The 17,743-nt window shown below is 42.3% G+C and overlaps 2 protein-coding genes and 1 long non-coding RNA gene across 6 annotated transcripts in view; 2 read left to right on the top strand and 1 right to left on the bottom strand.

Moving 5' to 3' along the window:
- COL19A1 (collagen type XIX alpha 1 chain) overlaps nt 1-8,798 on the top strand; it is a 203,112-nt gene extending 194,314 nt beyond the window's left edge. For all 3 annotated transcript variants that reach the window (XM_055713942.1, XM_055713941.1, XM_055713945.1), the window contains 2 exons: nt 395-472; nt 710-8,798. In XM_055713942.1, coding sequence (XP_055569917.1) covers nt 395-472; nt 710-846 — 215 coding nt within the window. In that variant the 3' untranslated portion in view covers nt 847-8,798. The remainder of the gene's footprint in view (nt 1-394; nt 473-709) is intronic.
- A 920-nt stretch (nt 8,799-9,718) lies between these two features.
- The window catches only part of COL9A1 (collagen type IX alpha 1 chain), a 75,055-nt gene continuing 67,030 nt past the window's right edge, over nt 9,719-17,743 (bottom strand). Inside the window, exons 30-32 of one of the 2 annotated variants that reach the window (XM_055713946.1) lie at nt 17,367-17,555; nt 14,482-14,559; nt 9,719-11,830 (exon numbers count right to left, since the gene is read on the bottom strand). In XM_055713946.1, the coding sequence (XP_055569921.1) occupies nt 11,646-11,830; nt 14,482-14,559; nt 17,367-17,555 (452 nt within the window). In that variant the 3' untranslated portion in view covers nt 9,719-11,645. The remainder of the gene's footprint in view (nt 11,831-14,481; nt 14,560-17,366; nt 17,556-17,743) is intronic. The other variant, XM_005431948.3, reaches the window with a different exon arrangement.
- LOC129736333 (uncharacterized) lies at nt 11,839-17,505 on the top strand. Its single transcript, XR_008732792.1, has 4 exons — nt 11,839-13,344; nt 15,941-16,038; nt 16,937-17,080; nt 17,373-17,505. It is a non-coding gene; the product is annotated as an uncharacterized LOC129736333 (long non-coding RNA).

Raw genomic sequence — 17,743 nt, 5'->3', positions numbered from 1 at the left:
AGGGCTGGTCAGAAGCCAGATGGCCTTTCAGTTGGTGCGGTACATCACTTCGTTGAACAGGTAACGCGGGTGCAGAACACACATTTGGTTCTTTACTAGAGGAACTTCAGGAAGGTAACCTAAAATCTCAGGTAAAGGTCCAACTAGTGTATGAACACAGTGAGAGTCCTCTGGCAGAGGATGCAATGGTTACTGCTAGGAATGCTCGTATTTTCCAGAATAAACTTATAAACTTAAGAGCTGTCTCAGTAAAAAATACCAGTCTCGGAAAAAGAATTGAGCATGTGTTTTCCTAATTACATTTGTCTTGATAATTTGCGGTCCACAAGATGCACCGAAGATCACTGTTTATAATAAGAGGGCACTCTTATTTTTATGTCTTTGTTCTGTGTAGGTTATAGAGGACAGAAAGGGGAGAGAGGCGAGCCTGGAATTGGACTGCCTGGTAACCCTGGACCACCCGGCCCTGCAGGTACAATTCTTCGGATTTATTTCTGCTGTTGTCGTTTATGAACTAACAGGTCTTTCTCCTGGTTTGCACGCCGGTTTTACACCCGTGCCTTTCCTCCTGGGCGTGGTTGTAGCGTGAGGTCAGACCCACCTGCCTTCTCACAGATGAGCTGGTGCGCAGCTGACTGTCAGCGATGAAACGCGGGGCACTGCACACGCTCTGGCGAGGGCTCTGCTAATTCTGACTTTGTTTTACCAGCTGCTGGCCTGCCGGGCCCCCCAGGAACACCAGGCTCCCCCGGACCGCAGGGGCCACCCGGACCCAACGGGAGGTGCAACCCAGCAGATTGCTATTACCACGTCTCACAGACTCGGTCACACGCCAGCAGGAAATAAAACCCCTCTGCCCCAGACACTTGGGTTCACAGTCACTTTTCACTCCTCTCAACAAGTTAATTTAACCTTTGAAATACTTGGTGCATTTTTCTTTCCGTCGACACTGCATGGTATATAGATAATTTATAAGGCACGGAACTGAGCCTTTCTCTATGTTATTTGCAGTGTCGTAATTATGAAATGATGACATATATTTTCCAGAGTGCATTCCATGTGTTAAGTTTCTCATATTTATTTTGCTTAGAGGAGAAAATAGGCCCAAATAATTTTCATAAGCTTCTTTCTTCAAACAAAATATTTTATTATAACTTAAGACAGTTTCTATGCCTCGGTATGTAAGCTGGCTTTATTTTTCTTGCTGGTGGTGAAGTTTAAATGGAAAAAATGAAATGTGTTTCTGAAGTTTTTAAGCATACCTGTTCATGACGAATGCAGGATGTGAGCTGGAGCGCCGGGAACTCTGTTTAGACTAAACGTTCACGTCCCTGGAGGAGGCTCCAGCACACCACCTGAGCCGGGTCTGTGTCACGCATCACGAACGCTACCCACCATTTCAGTCACTTCCTACATGTCAAAGAAGGAAACGAAGAAGCATTTATGATCTCTCTAATCTCATCCAACATTTAGCTTCAGACTGACTGGAAAAATCACCAGCAGCCCTGAGAAGCATCTCTGCTGACTGGACGTTGTCCCTACTAAGGGTTTGTATGTTTGTTTAGTCATGGTTACATATACTCCAGATATTAAACTGCTAGGAGGTGGTGTTGATGTTCCCAGCTGAGAACTGGCTCTAACTGTTACGTGGCTGGCTCTAACCATTACATGGACTTAGTAAATGTGGTATCATTGCCTGTAATCAAGCTACTCTGCCATTACGTCTGCTTAGAGCAAAGATGACCCCTTGTTTAAAGCAGAGGGTTGTGGGCACACAGTGAGACAGTCAAAGAAGGAACTTCACAAGCCTCTAATCTTACTGATGGCACAGTTTTCCTCTTCCTTCTGCAATAATCATGTGCCAAAATAAGCTTGAGAAGAACATGGAAACAGTAGAAAGCTAAACTCACAGGTCCTAATAACTGGTTGCAAAAAAATGACTTGAGTTCAAGAGAAATTCAGAAAAAAATGCAGTCTTCCTTGGAAAGGTGCACTACAGAGAGCACGACTGCATGCGTGCAGTTTGCAGATATTCGGTAAATCTCACAGAACCAGACACTGTCAGTGAAGAACAAACAAACTGTAAATCCTATAGAGCTCAAAGGGTTGAGCAAAAGACAAGATGGAGAAAATCGATCACGCACAGGCTGATTCTGAAAAGGAGGGAGGAGGGCTGGCCAAAGTTTCACTCCTGGTTATTGGGAAGCAGTTGATTCTAGATTAGTTCTACAGAGTTTGCTACAGCGCAATAGGAAGTGAAGGTGCTATCGAAAGAACATGGACAGCTGTAACCCACAACCTCAGAATAGAACCGCTATTACAAAAGCGCTGCCGAGGGCTCTTGCCCTGTCGTTTGGAAGCCAGTCATCCTCTCGTCAGGCAGGGAAGTGGTTTTGGTGACCTCGTGCCTGAGCAGTACGGAGCCGCCAGGGGAGCGTACCCAGACTGGAACGCTGGGGTTCCAGAGAAGCTGTTGAGGGACATGAATCTGCTGAATTCTGGGCTTTGCTTAAAAAAATGACTGGGGGGAGTCTTAAAAAAAAAAGAAGAAACACATTGGCATTTGTTCTGAATAGAGTTGCTAGCACTCGCGCCTGGACCTGAGGAGCAAGATGGGTGCAAGGGGTGACAGAGCTAGCCCAGGCAGCGGGGAGGGCAGGCAAGCCTCCAGGCACGCGTGTGGAAAGGGAAAGCACACCCACCTCACATGGTGATCAGGTGTTCGGAGGGATGGCGGCGCTTGCCACAAGAAAGATGTTTAAATGTTAAAAAAAGATGTTAAACACAGGGGTCTGAGGTTGAGAGTAAACAGGGGCAGGAGAAGGCAGCAGGAAGAAGGACAGCAGAAAACGTGTTGTACCGTGCAGCCATCTCCTGAAGGGAGTGTGCAAGCTGTAGCGCGCACTGCGGCTGGGGCCCCTTGGCGGGGTCAGGGTGCTTTGTCCATCCCTCGTGAGGATGGGGACGGAGAGCTCAAAGCCCACAGGTGAACCGCAGTCCTCATGCCTCATTTTCTGCTCACCCTTCGCTGTCCCTCGGGAGGCAATGACTGCCCCTTCCCTAGGCCAGCACATTCTGCGAGTGGTGGGCACCCATCCCGCTGGGGCAAACGTGCCTTTGGAGCAAGTGGTCCTGCCCGTGCTTAGCTCAAAGCGCGCCGCGCTCGCTCCAGATCTCCTGTGCCCTTGCAGCGCGTTGCGGTGTGCTCTGTGACGGTGACCACCTTCGGATCTGGCCCTCAGGTGTGCGGTGCCGCGGCTGGGCCAACGCTGCGAACGGGTGAGGCGGCTCAAAAGCGACTTGTCTGTCCTGGAGCACCTGCGGCTGCCCGGGCCACGGTCTGCCAGCCCGGCAAGGCAAGGCAGGGGCGCTGCACCAACGTATACATCGGTGTCTATACACCGGCAGGGGAACAGGCCCCCTACTCTTTTCCATTCAGTCAACTGAACTGCTGGTCAGGTATCTTGCATGAACATTTTTTCATCGATTTCTTTTTACTTCTCTAGTAATTCCAATATATGTAAAAATCTATAATTTTTTTTTATTATTTTTTTTTTTTTTTTTTTACTTCATAAGTTAATTTTAAACTTCGTTTTCTGTGATAATATCAAAAAGGGTGCTGTCTTGTAAGGAGTATCCACGTGACAGAAGTTTCGACGCGGCCCCGTCCTGGAAGGCTGTGCACGGACTGTTGCACCGCGTCAGTGGTATGTGTATATTTTGGGGCTTTTAGCTAGCTGGAACCGAGCGTCTGTTACTTGCCAGATGCAGTTGCTGTATGTTAATTTACTTGAACTTGTTAGAAAGCAGAACACTTTTTATATTTGAAGAAGTTTTATTTTTTCAGCTATGTTTCCTACAGATGCCTTTTTCTTTTTATAGGCTCAAATCTAAAGGTCTTTTAAAAATGTGTTTGAACACTTTCAATTGATTTGCAGGTAACTTTGGTAATTATCTTGTTGCATTATTTTTTATTTTGCTAAAAGCCCGCTTTAATTTTCTCACATGAGAAAACAGGTATTTTTTTCATATGGGCTATCTCGATACCTTTTTAAAGATGCCGTGTTCTTCACTGGGATAGAACAGCATTAATCTCAGCTTACATTTACCATTTACTTCACGCTGGTTTTCTCCTACTCTATATTTTTACAATTGAAAGCAAAATGTAGCTGGAAACATGCTTCTGCATGGTTTTCCTATTTGCCTCCTGAAATTTCTTTATGGTTTCAGACTGATGTTGTCTTAGTTGTTGGGAAGAGGAGGGCACAGGGGTGCTAGTCTGTTTTGCAATTTGCTTTATCAGTTTTGTATCTGTTTTGAACAGTCTGTGGTGCAGTAAGCATTGCAAGGAATTAAACAAGGAGGTTTATTTTTTCCAGTTGCATAAGGTCTTTTTCTGATTTGGGAATGTTTACATACAACAGGGCTTCGAACTGAAATATCTTCGACAAAGTGTTTTAAACCTTTCTTAAAAGCTCTCTAAACTTTGTTCTAGTTCAGGATCAGACTATTGTATTTAATGGCGAGATTGCTTTATCAGCTATTAAGGATGTGTTGGGATTTTCTTCAAATAGTTACGTACAGAACTACTCAGTTTGTCTAAAGTAATAAACTTGTAAGAGGGAAACGTTTCTGATGCTGCAGCGTACCTCCTTTTGTCCACACGGTGGGGTTCAAAACACATTTCAGTACAAAGGTTAAAGCCCAGGCTTAAATTTGTAAGAAATGACCCGGTGCTGCGTAGACTCACGGCAGTGTCTCTGATTTTGTTGTTGAGCCAGATGGTTTTGGTTTGGTTTTGTTTTTACTGAAATCCATTTAGTTTCGCATGGTAGTATTTGCAGAAATACTGCTTTTCTTGGGTAATTATTTTCAGGTGATATTGATTAGATTTTGTTTGTGATTTTTATATACACGTTACAGAAGAACATGCAGTAGTGGGACATCCCGCTTTTAGGCATCGTTTATGTCCATTGTAGTGATGTTTGTCTCTCGGGGAGCAGGGAGTCTGCTATGGTTAATAAAAATCACAACAGCATACTCTGTATGACCGAGTAGCAGTGCAGCCTAGTAACGTTTTAAGAACCAATAGTTCTGTCGTAAACTGGATTTGGTTTCAGTGCCAGAAGAGCGCTATGATATGAAAACGGGATTGACTGTATCATCCATCCTTCGTGCTTTATGATTGTGGCTTATGACAAATGTTAGATATGCACAGCTTTATTAAATAAGCATATTTTTTAAATTAATGGATAATCACACAAAATATTTTGGCGCTGCTTGTTTTTCACAAGGGTAAAACACTATTTTTCTTGTCAGCGTACACTCAATTTTTTTTCTTCTTTTTCTGTAATGTTTACATGAAAGTCTTGTAAAAACCCCATGGACTAAACTAGTGTTTTATAAACTTGTTTTCTCCAAATATACTAAGTAAAGCCAGCCCCTAAGCTTACATTTTGCCGATGCAGTAGAACCACTGCTCTAATGTGACATGTTAGAACATGAGAAGTATCTCAGGAATCAAAAAATTTTTGATTTGCGTTTTTTTATATCGTGTTTTGTTAGATTTTGGATGTGCCAAGACACACAATTTTTCTGTGAAATCTGTAATGCCCACTACAACTAGACTGTACTGGATGGGTGCTTAAATCCATCTCCATGCACTTAAGTGGGTGTAGGCCACAGAGAACAATTTTAACCGTGACCTTGCCTTGGTGGGTGTTTAAGTGGAAAACTCAAGCTTCATGAAACCTTAAAGAAATGTTAATTGCTAACAAATGTTACAGATTCTAGACCAAAATAAGTTTATAGCTAAAAAGCATGTAGTCTACATGTCTTTTAGCAGTTTTATCTCCGAGTCTGCTGTTCTATAAACACAAATGCTTTTAATTATTTACTGCAGTTTCAATGTAAATATATTCTGCCTCCAGTCAGTATATTTGAAGGATTTTCAATGACATACCTTATTTTATTGTTTTCTTTCGTTTCTGAATGATACGCAGCTGTCACTGAATGAATTACAGTACGGCTTCTTCAATATATTTTTGGTTTGCAACATTTAAGGTTCGGTTCAATGGAAATGTATTAAGTGGATAGAAAATTGCTTTTTGTGTTTATGAAATAGGATTCCAGATGGAAATGTTTCACATTCTTTCTGTTTGTGGCGCTGTCAGAGATGACAACCTTTCCTTCCATGTCAAATCATGTGAGGGAGGATGCAATTGCAAATGAGAGAGAGGAGAGGCACAAAGCCATGGCAGCGAGCCCTGGGGAGTGTTTGGCACCGGGCTGCCATCCTGGGGCGGCTGAATTCGGGGGAAGGCGTTGACCACACCAGCGTCAGGGTTGTGCTTCCTGCAGGCTGGTGAAACTTAGGGCTCTACAGTCTGGAGGGGAGAAAAGAAGTCAAAAACCTTGTCCTTAATCTATCGATCTATCTATCTATATATATATATAATATTTATGGAAGTTATTGTATTCTCTGAATCAGACGCAGGTAACTTTCCCACCTGAATATGAGGTAATCACTTTTATTCAAGAAACTAATTTACTGAACTATTTCACTTCGGGTAACTAGGTACTTTCATTGTTCTCTTGCTGCCTAACTCTCCCAGGAGAAAAAAAAAAAGAGAACTCTCATGTCAATGGCATTTTAAAGGTTGTTAGGTGATCACTTGATCATCTTTCTTCAAATTTTATAGTGGCTTCAGCAAGCTTGCTTCATGTATTGTCTAAAGCTGCCACAGTTTTTACTAGTCCCTTTGAATGCATGTGCCACAGGCAAAACAGAACAGTAAAACAATGGTTTGAGGGAAGAGGAATAAAACTGAAGCTGTAACAAATCAGATGGGAGGAACATGGCCTGCAAAACTGAGACCTTTCTGCTTTACCTCTGGCCCATGAGCAGAAGAGATGCAGTGACTGTATTTTAAGTATAAAGGAAGCAGAGGCTACGCGGCCAAATAGTAATACAGTGATGAGCAAGTCAAGCAAACACACTTCACCCAATGATCTGAGCAATTCAAAAACATTTGCAAAAATGCGGCGTGTACATGAAGCATTTGTACATGAAGCGCAACTGTCGTGCTCTGCTAGGAGGAACCAACACTGCTGTCTCAGAAACTGAGGTTTCTTGTTCACTCGGTCTTTCAGGTAACCTTGAAAGTACCATGTCTTGACACTTTCCCCTTTTGAAGGAAGAAGAAATTAGGTGTAGATTGGTGTTTGGCTCTGGGTAAAATCTAGCGTAACCCTCCCTAGCCTGGCTTTCTTGCCTCATTTAGGACTTCCAAATTGTGCTGTAGAGCTCCTTTGGCTACAAAGACACTTTGGCCTTTGTGAAACATTCACAAGAGGGGTTTTTGGCAGCAGTTCATACTAGATTGCTTGAACCCAGTGATGGCTGTGATGAAAAGCTTATATATAAACTCTCTCTATAGATGTAATGCATAGATGTAGAACATATGTATTTTTCTTACTGCAGTATTCAGCAGCAGTGTTACTAATACTTATTACTAGCCTAGTAGGGAAAGCACTGCAGTCACCATTTTAAAAAATCAGATCGGATTGTGTCGCTCAGTGTACTGAGGGCGCTGGGGGAGGTGCTCACCAAGCCGCTCTCCATCATTTGTCAGCAGTCCTGGCTACCTGGGGAGGTCCCAGTTGACTGGAAGTTGGCAAATGCGCCGCCCGTCTACAAGAAGGACCAGAAGGAAGATCCAGGGAACTACAGGTCTGTCAGCCTGGCCTTGGTGCCAGGGCAGGTTATGGAGCAGATCACCTGGAGTGTCGTCACATGGCACATCCAAGACAGCCAGGTGACCAGCCCCAGCCAGCAGGGGTTTGTGAGAGGCAGGTCCTGCCTGACTCACCTGATCTCCTTCTATGACAAGGTGACCCACCTAGAGGATGGGAAAGGCTGTTGGTGTTGTCTACCTGGACCTTAGCAAAGCCTTTGACACCATCACCCACAGCATTTACCTGGAGAAACTGGTGCTCAAGGCTTGGATGGGTGTGCTCTTTGCTGGGTAAGAAGCTGGCTGGCTGGCCAAGCCCAGAGTAGTGGTGGAGTTACATCCAGATGGCGGCTGGTCACAAGTGGTGTTCCCCAGGGCTCAGCGTGGGGCCAGCTCTGTTCAGTATCTTTATCAATGAGCTGGTGAAGTCTGGAGCACAAATGTTATGAGGAGCGGCTGAGGGAACTGGGGTCGTTTAGCCTGGAGGAGATTCAAAGGGGTCTTCACTGCTCTCCACAGCTACCTGACAGGAGGCTGTAGGCAGGTGGGTGTCAGTCTCTTCTCCCAGGTAGCAAGCAATCGGGCAAGAGGAAATGGCCTCAAGTTGCGTCGGGGGATTTTTAGGTTGGATATTAGGAAAAATCTCTTGACTGAAAGGGCTGTCAAGCACTGGAAGAGGCTGCCCAGGGAAGCCATCTGTGATAGCTTCCCATGCCCAGTTGAGTCACCTTCCCTGGAGGTATTTAAAAGACGTGTAGGTGTGGTGCTTAGGGACATGGTTCAGTGGTGGAGTTGGCAGTGTTAGGTTAGCAGTTGGACTCGGTGATCTTAAGTCTTTTCCAACCTAAACGATTCTATGAACTGGTTGTCGTTTTGAGGACAGTTATTAAAACATTTTTCTCTTGGTCCTGCCTATGCCTAAGTAACTGAGGAGCTAAAACATGTATTTATCATGGTGCAATTAAAACTCCAGAACTAGGAGTGGTGACAGAGATCCTGATGGGTAAAAGTGATTTTTATTCAAAAATCTTTTCAATAAATAGTCTTTTATTAAAAAAAAAATCTTATAGCATTTTATGATGTTGAACCAGAAAGAGATGAGAACAAGATTTACTTGGGACTTCACTGGGATTCCAGGAGCATCTGGTCAGAATGGGCGGCACGCTGCCCATGGGTTGTGAAGCCTCTCAGTCTCTTTGCTTTGTGCCTTCTAAATATATTTATTTAAACTAGCACTATTTTTTTCTGTATCACCATAGTTGATACACCTTCCTTTTAAATTCATAATCCTGTCTTTATTTTCCAAATCTTCACTTGAATGTGTTGTTGCTAAAAACGTCATTCTTGATATTTTTTGGTGTATGGTCTGCACTTCTTCAGATAAAATTTTTTCCACTCTTGCACAAGATTTGGAATTGGTAAATACTTAGATTAACCAGTATGTCCCATAATGACTTACAATGAGCCTGAGGATTTCTTCTTTGGTTCTGTATTTTAAGTTAAAAGTCTCAAGTCAGCTTGATGGCAGAAGATCTGTCACAATTTAAACTATCCACTTATATAGATTCTGCATTGAATTGACCCTCAGTGTTGAATTTGTTTGATTGTAATAATTCTTATTTGGTTTTTACATATGAATGTTTTCTCTCCTACATGAGTTCCTTTCCATTGTGAAACTTTATGCATTTTTCAGACTGTATTTTTTAAAGCACTTCACATTTGTATTTGAACGTCGGGGGGGGTTTGCTTCTTTTGATTCATTACGTTTATGCATTACCTATGGAAAATAATATTTTCATTCTGTTATCAGGGTTTTTTTCTTTTTAACACTTTTACACACTTTATAGTCAAAATAAAAGTTTGCTGGTGAAACTACACTTTGTCATTACCACTAACTTTTTGTTTGCTGTCAGTAAACTAACTGACCTAATTCTAAAACTTTAGAGATCAGCTTTATATATATATATATATATATATATATATTATGTGAACAAGCTAATCACCTTGTATGCAGTTGTCTGGATTTGTTTGAGTGAAATCCTTTGCACTCATCTATTCTGATGGCTTCTTGTAATATTAACGTAGGGGATGTCGGTTACAAGAGTTCAGCCAAACTGGAGGTGCAGAAAAACCATTCTGTCTCGAGCTGTGCCCAGCATCTCTGGGCAGGATGGCACATTTCTTTATGCCTGTTTTATTCCTCCATCTTTTCCCTGATATCTCACCCAGTGCTGCTTCTGTGGAACCAATCAAGAGAGCGGTAGGCACCTGTAAGATAAAACTTAATTTGTAAAGATTCCACCTTTTGTATTTTATCATTTAAAATACTGGACTGTGCAAGGGGTATAAAAAGATTACCAAGATTAATCCATTTAACTCATTCTCAAAAGTTTCTAATAAATGTGCAAATATACTTTCTTTTAGCAGGCAGCTTTATCAGACATTTTTCTCCCAAGTGATCTCTATTTAGGCATTTTCTGTCAACACAGGAGGTGCTAGAGAAGTAGCTCTTTGGGTGCAGGTAGAGCATCAGGTTTAGTTTCAGGAAGGCTTATCTATTACTTCTTTCGATAATTCCTTTTAAAGCATGTATTATACCAGTACCTTTCCCTTTAGTGTTGTCTTGTACATTACATGTAAAATGCATAGCTCAACTAATCCTGTTATTTCTTTTATATTCTCACATGGCATGCAAGTCAACTATTTTGAACATAAGCAGACAACTGAGGGCTAGGGGAAAACTCGATGCTTAAAGCAGGCGTGCCAAAGTTTGTGTTTGAAAACTTGGATGACTAATAGCAAAATGAAAGGAAACATCACAGGATGGTTTCATTGTTGTCTTAGAGAGAGAATACACTTCAGAGAAGGTAAAGTCAAAACCACAAATAGTTTAATTTATACAGAGAGAAACAAAATATCCACATTGCACATTTTCCTCTAAAAATTGACTTTATCTATAAAAGACAACTTGGGATGTCTAATGGCTGTCTTCTAGCTGTTCTGTTTTACTGGTATTGAATGTAACCATACATACAAAAGCATATAGGGAGTTAAAACATTTATTGGGTTTTGTATAACCACAGACATTACTTCAAGATCTGTAATCTCTACTATAAAACTTCTGTATTTCTGGGACTTAAAATTCCCTTGACAGTGGCTACTAGCCTTTTATTTTAATTTCACATAGAAGGAGGCAAGCTGGAATAGGCTTTGTACGAAACTATGAATGCAACACAAATTGGAGTGGAAGGTGAAGAGGTTATTCCACATGGCTTATTCATTAGAACCCGGGGATCATACCTGTACAGAGATTTACAGCATAAAAGGCATCAGGGGTGGCAGGTTTTCATAAGAACAGCCTCCCAACTGTGGTTCTGCAACTGAAGAGCTGAAGGAGGCATAGCATATCCTGTACAGGACGTACATACAATGAAAAGACTGTGTATGAAGTGTGATTTGCTCAGGAGTGCCCTGGAATTTACTTTACAAGCGTAAAAGAATAGCTACAACTGACGTAAATAAACTCTTCCTTTTTTATTTGATGGCTGAAGACACGTTATTTCACTGTACATCATACGTAGGAATTAAGCAGGGGAGGAGGAGAAATCACAGAGACTCTTTATTAAAAAAAAGTAAACATAAAAATAGACAAGTGCCTTCCCCCGCCCCCCGCCCCCTTCCTCAAAAAGGAGAAAGAGCCAGAAGGCATCACCTGTGTATTTCTGTAAGCACCATTGTTCCAGCTTGTGTTGCTAAGTACATCTTTAGAAAGCATGTACAACACTGTGTTAAAAACGCTTTACCAAAACCTTGGTTGAAAGGTGTCTCCTTGTTTGTATTTCTTTTTCCTCAGCTGTCTGTGCAGGAAGTAAATTGATGCTGACACTTCGTGGCACTTGTGGTGCCCATTCACGGCCCTTTCATGTTCTTCCCAGCTCTCTGTCCAGCCTGCACTCTGCAAGATGAGGGCTCGCAGTACCCAGGAGGGCCAGGAGGCCCAGGAGGGCCAGGAACCCCAGGCTGACCAGCCATCCCAGGGGGACCTCGTTCACCATCGCGGCCTTCCCTGCCGTAACTGGCTTTGCCTGGTTCACCTGAAAAAGTGGATGCAGATCTAAAAATTGGCAGCGTGTGACTTGTTTAGTATACACGTAGCTTTACTGAACATCCTGTTCTTAAAAGCTGTGTGAAGGTGGCTTTTTACTGCTCTCAGTGGCTTCCCCAGAAACGTGCCTATTTAGAGGGGCAGTTTTTCTCTCCTAGACAACCAGGCTGTGTTTACACATCTACAGCAATGAAATTTCAATCCCAGTCCTGTCCAGCTGTACTGGTGCAGATCTGCTGCTATAAAAAGCTATGCAGTATAACTGGTTGCAGTACTGCAGACAACCCTGTTGGTGATGCATATGAAGGTGTAGATGCTACTTACTACTTCAGAGTTATGTTAGCGCTCTGGAAAGAGACGTATCAATAATTTATTTTTATTCTCCATTCAGATGTGTTGAGGAAATAGATGTATAAAATGGAACTCCTGAGCACTAAAGGTTCTTTTTACTTCTAAATCTTCAACAAAGTGATGAAATATAGTGACTTTAGTAAGCCCCTTGCATTGATAAATTTCCAAAGACGACAGCTCTTGAGTTTCACAGACATCCTAGGTATCAGTATATACTACACTGATTTTTTTTTCTTTTTTACAAAGAGAACAAATTTTGGTGGTTTAATAGTTTCTGTATATATATATTTATACACACACACACAGAAACATGCATGTATGAGATAGCGATGGAAAGAACATGTTTATTTTCATTCACTGGCCACTAGAGGCCAGTTTTGCTGCATTTATCAGAATCTGTCCTGGACCCCTATGACATAACACTACAATTAACTACCATGAAAATAAAGAAGAATTGTATTTTGAACGTCCTAAATTATGAAGGCATTTTGAAGCCTTTTTTTTGTTTATTTTTAAATATATATAAACTCCCAAGGGTACTGATGGAGCTGGGGGAAGTGCTTACCAAGCCACTCCATCGTTTATCAGCAGCCCTGGCTAACCGGGGAGGTCCCCATTGCCTGGAAGTTGGCAAATATTTCACCCATCTACAAGGAGGGCTGGAACAAGAACGAAGATCCCGGGAACTACAGGCCTGTCAGCCTGACCTTGGTGCCAGGAAAGGTTATGGAACAGGTCATGCTGAGCGTCACCACACAGCACATGCAGCAGAACTGGCGGTTCAGGTGCAGTAAGCATGGGTTTATGAAAGGCAAGTCCTGCTTGACTCACCTGATCTGCTTCTGTGACAAGGTAACCCGCCTAATAGATAAGTTAAGGCTGTGGATGTTGTCTACCTGGGCCTTAGTAAAGCCTTTTTACTTTTTATTGTCTCCCACAGCATTCTCCTGGAGAAACTGGCTGCTCATGGCTTGGATGGGTGTGCTCTTTGCTGGGTAAGAAGCTGGCTGGCTGAGCCCACAGAATGGTGGTGAATGGGGTTACATCCAGATGGCCCGGTGACAAGTGGCGTTCCACAGGGCTCAGTGTGGGGCCCAGCTCTGTCCAGTATCTTTATCAATGATGTGGATGAGGAGATCAAGTGCACCCCCAGTAAGTCTGCAGACACCACCAAGTTGCAGGGGAGAATGATCCCTGCAGGGGGGGCTGGGTCAATGGGCCAAGGCCAGCTGTATGAGGTTCAGTGAGGCTCAGGGCCGGCTCCTGCACTGGGGTCACAGCAACCCCACGCAACGCTACGGGCTTGGGGCAGAGTGGCTGGAAAGCTGCCTGGCAGAAAAGGACCTGGGGGTGCTGGTTGATGGCTGGCTGAGCATGAGCCAGCAGTGTGCCCAGGTGGCCAAGGCCAACAGCATCCTGGCTCGTATCTGAAACGGTGAGGCCAGCAGGACTAGGGAAGCAATCATCCCCCTATACTCAGCACTGGAGAAGCTGCACCTCAAATCCTATATTCAGTTTTGGGCTGCTCGCTACAGGAGGGACACTGAGGTGCTGGAGCGTGTCTTATGAGACAAGTCTTATGAGGAGCAGTTTGTGGGAAGTGTGGTTGTGTAGCCTGGGGAAAAGGAGACTCGGGGGGCGGGGGGGAGGTCTCTTCTCCCACATAACTAGCAACAGGATAAGAGGAAACAGCCACAACTTGTGCCAGGGGAGGTTTAGATTGGATATTAGGAAAAATTTCTTCACAGAAAGGGTGGTCAAGCATTGGAACAGGCTGCCCAGGGAGCTGGTGGAATCATCATCCCTGAAGGTATTTAAAAAAATACATAGACATGGTGCTTGGTGACATGGTGCTTGGTGACATGGTTTAGTGGTGGACTTGGCAGTCCTGGGTTAACAGTTGGACTTGATGATCTCAAAGGTCTTTGCCAACCTAAATGATTCTAGAATTCTATGATTTATATGTATAAATATATATATTTATATAAAAAGAAGTCATTTATTTATATATGTGTTTGTGTGATTACCTCTTTTCTTTTTTAATTCTTTCTATAATTTTTTCCTAATCTTTCCACACTGAGATAAATAGGGTGGTAGCTCTGTAGTAAAAGAGCTTTTAATCATGATTTATGACTGTGTCATTATATATGAAGTAAGAATTATGAAGTACTGTTATTTGAAATTTTATTGCTTGATGAACACCTTTTATCTTTTCAAGGCTACCTGAGGTATCGGTTCTGAATAAATTTTTACTACATTTCTTCTTTATCCTCACCCTCTCATATTTACCTGGAAGACCTCTTGGTCCAGGGTAACCCTTCAGTCCTCTGCCTGGAAATCCTCTTTCTCCTCTTTCTCCTGGTTCACCTATAGCAAATTCACAAAACATTAGTTACAGGCTGCTTGGAGTATGTTTCAGTAAGCTCCCTCTCAGAGTTGAATGGTTAATAAGCAGAGAATTCGGGTGGCTGTATATATTCTTAGCATCTTTGAATGATGTCCTGACACATGTCCTTGTAAGATGTTTGGGATTTGTTTGGTTTTTTCCCTACATTTGAGTTATATTCAGAAATAAACATGCTGGAGGGTAAAAAAACCAAAACAAACAAAAAACCCCACCTGGAGCTGGACAGTAAGTGCCACATGAAATATGTCATAGCCTATATAACAGAAATAAACCAAACTCACAGAACTATACAGGCTTTTTTGGAATACAGACAGGTTACTGACCAAGGGCTTTTGCAAGACCATGTGAACTCAGCTAAGAAGTAAAACTTCTCAAGTGCTGGTCCTTGAGACAACTAGTGCAGAGAACAAAAGAGAAGCTGGCTTGCACAGATCACAGTATTCTGTTGACACCCATATTCATAAAAGTAAAAGGAAGAACTTTGTTCTTATATATTGGTATTATGGACACTTTTCTTCGGTGGGCATCCAGCTTTAATTCAAATTCGTATGTTGCTCCAACCAAGAAATATCTTACTAAGAGGAAGCTTTTTTTGTTGTTTTGGTTGTAAAGTTCAGATTCTGTTCACTGTACATATTCCATAAGAGTACGTATATTTACCACTTGTGAATGCCATACGTAAACTCTTGATCGTTTGGTTTTTTTTTTTCCTGAAAGTCAAAAGTCAGAAGTATATGCCTAATAATATTTGAGTTAACTTTACTTTATACTTCCATACTTTCTTGTACTGCAGTGAGGAAGTTTAGAATAGACTGGTAGAATTTGTGGCTTGCCTGGAAATGGCACAGCAGGAAACAAGGAAGCTATGTAAAGGAGCACAAGAGTCAGTACAAAAGTCCAAATTTCAATAAAAGATAGATGCACACAGGGTACTAGAGGAGGAGTCTTATCTCTATGCTTCAGACTGCCTAGTTGACATGGAGATTCAGCCTGTCTTTTAAATACAGCTACTGGAGGCACTGATGTCAGGTTACCCATATATACTTCCAATATTGCCATCTACTGAACATTTTGGAATAGTGCTTACTGCTGGTTACTCCAAACTTCAACCGATTTCTGTTTCTGCCCTCCTTCACTATCCCAGATTGTTCATTAAAGTCGCTGTAATCTTCCTTGAGCCACCCCTTTTTGACTCTGCTGTTGTTGATGCTGTTAAATCACTGTACCTTTGTAACTTCTGCTTTCTCTCATGGTAACACGTTGTGTTTCTCTCTCTTTACCGTGACCTTCTAAACCATTCTCAACATCCTCCTCCTTTTCCCCTCTTATCATTTGTCCTAGGTACCCTTTTCCTCTTGCTCTGATATCAGACAGCTCCCAAATGGATGGAGAAAGTAAGTTCATCTCTGTGACCTCTGTGGAACTCTGGTAACTACCAGGTAACTCAGAGTGAAGCACTGAGATTGTTTTCAGGTTGCCTGCCATGTACCATCATGATCGCTCTTGCACGTGAAAGCATTTACCACTTCTCTTGTATCTGTAATTGTATTTCAAGGTTTACTGTAAGATAACTTGGAACTTGATGACAATTATGATAGGAAACAAAGCATCTTGTTTGTTGGGGTTTTCTTATGCTCTGTATATTTTTTTATTAATTTTTTTTAATATTAACACAGTGCAGTCTGCTGTGTGCTGAATCAAATTCAGAGTATCTGATCACCTTTGTATCTCCATTTTTTGTTGCTTCTGTGAATACAGATGACATTACATTAAGTGAAAACAGTAACAGAGCTCTAGCAACAATGCTGTTAAGGTTTGCTTTGTATTCTATTTCTTCTCTCAATGGTTTCCCCAATTTTACTTTCAAATAAAGCTTGAGACAAAAGTAAACACTCTAATCCAGCGACAGACCAGCTTTGTGCAGAAATACAATTTTAAAATAAAGCCTTCCTTCAAGAAAACAAATCGAAATCACTGCTGAATAGAAACTAATACATACATAGTGGTCATAAGACTTTGCAGAAAATTCTACTGTATAATCCTTTGGAGGAGTATAAAGCCTCTCAGGAACAAAAGAGATTATTTTAGATCAAAGATTTTTTGTAAAGTATAAGGTAAGTCCATTTTATTATGGATTTGTCCTTCCAAAGAATCAACAGATTGTGGTACATGGTCTAGTGATGTTAATGGGCTCTAGTGATGTTAACGGGCTCAAGTATTATAGTCAAGTAAGAGGCAAATTCTTTTCAGTCACTTGTGGATAGACTTTAGAAAAGTAGGCTAGAGATTAGTGAATGAATCTGTTTACATTGCCTTTTGGGACTGCTTGTCTTGCAGAAGTGAGGTCCACAACCAGATGGAGTGGAGGAAAGAGAATCACTGCTGGAACTTTTCATCATATGAAAAACAGAAACCTTGAAAGTCCATGAGAGGAAGAATTAATACTAGGAATCTGACTCAGCTGCTTGCTTCTAGTTGAAGGTAGATGCCTGTCCTTTCTCATATTGTGTAAGTGGTTTGATGACAAAAAAGATTTATAAACAAGTCTTGCTGAGGCCAGGCCAACGTGCCCTTTAATCACTGGGACAACCAAGGCAACAGTTAAAGGAAACAGCATAGGTTCCTAATTCCAGATCTTTTTGGATTTCACTATGTACAATGTATATCCACAACCTGTAATCCAAAGGAGGGGGAAAGTGGGCAGGGGTCACACACCACAAAAAACTGGGGCAGTCAACAACTGAAAAGTAGTTACAGAATTTCTTACCTTTAGGACCTTTACGACCAATCTCACCGGGGGGGCCTTTAAGGCCAGGCAAGCCACGGGGCCCAAGCTGTCCTGGGAAGCCATTTTCACCAGCAGGGCCTGGAGCACCTGGTGGCCCCGGTCGGCCAGGAAGACCTGGAGCACCAAATTCTGGCCTCCTAAGACTGGCTGCCAGCTGAGCCAGTTGTTCTGCAATGAACAGGGCAGAATTAAGCAGTAAGTGGACCTGAATGGAGAGATTCCTGTGTTCAGTGAAGAAGAACGTGTATTCTCTGCTAGAAATTGACAGCTTACAGTTCAGTGCCTTCTTTATGTGCAGTACTCTTTAGTCTGGTACATATATAAGACCACCTTAGTACTACCAGTGGCTAACTGCA

Source organism: Falco cherrug, chromosome 6 (assembly GCF_023634085.1).
Source record: "Falco cherrug isolate bFalChe1 chromosome 6, bFalChe1.pri, whole genome shotgun sequence".
Classification (NCBI taxonomy): domain Eukaryota; kingdom Metazoa; phylum Chordata; class Aves; order Falconiformes; family Falconidae; genus Falco; species Falco cherrug.
The sequence above is the reverse complement of the archived record's forward strand: the minus strand, read 5'-3'. Positions and strand labels throughout refer to the sequence as shown.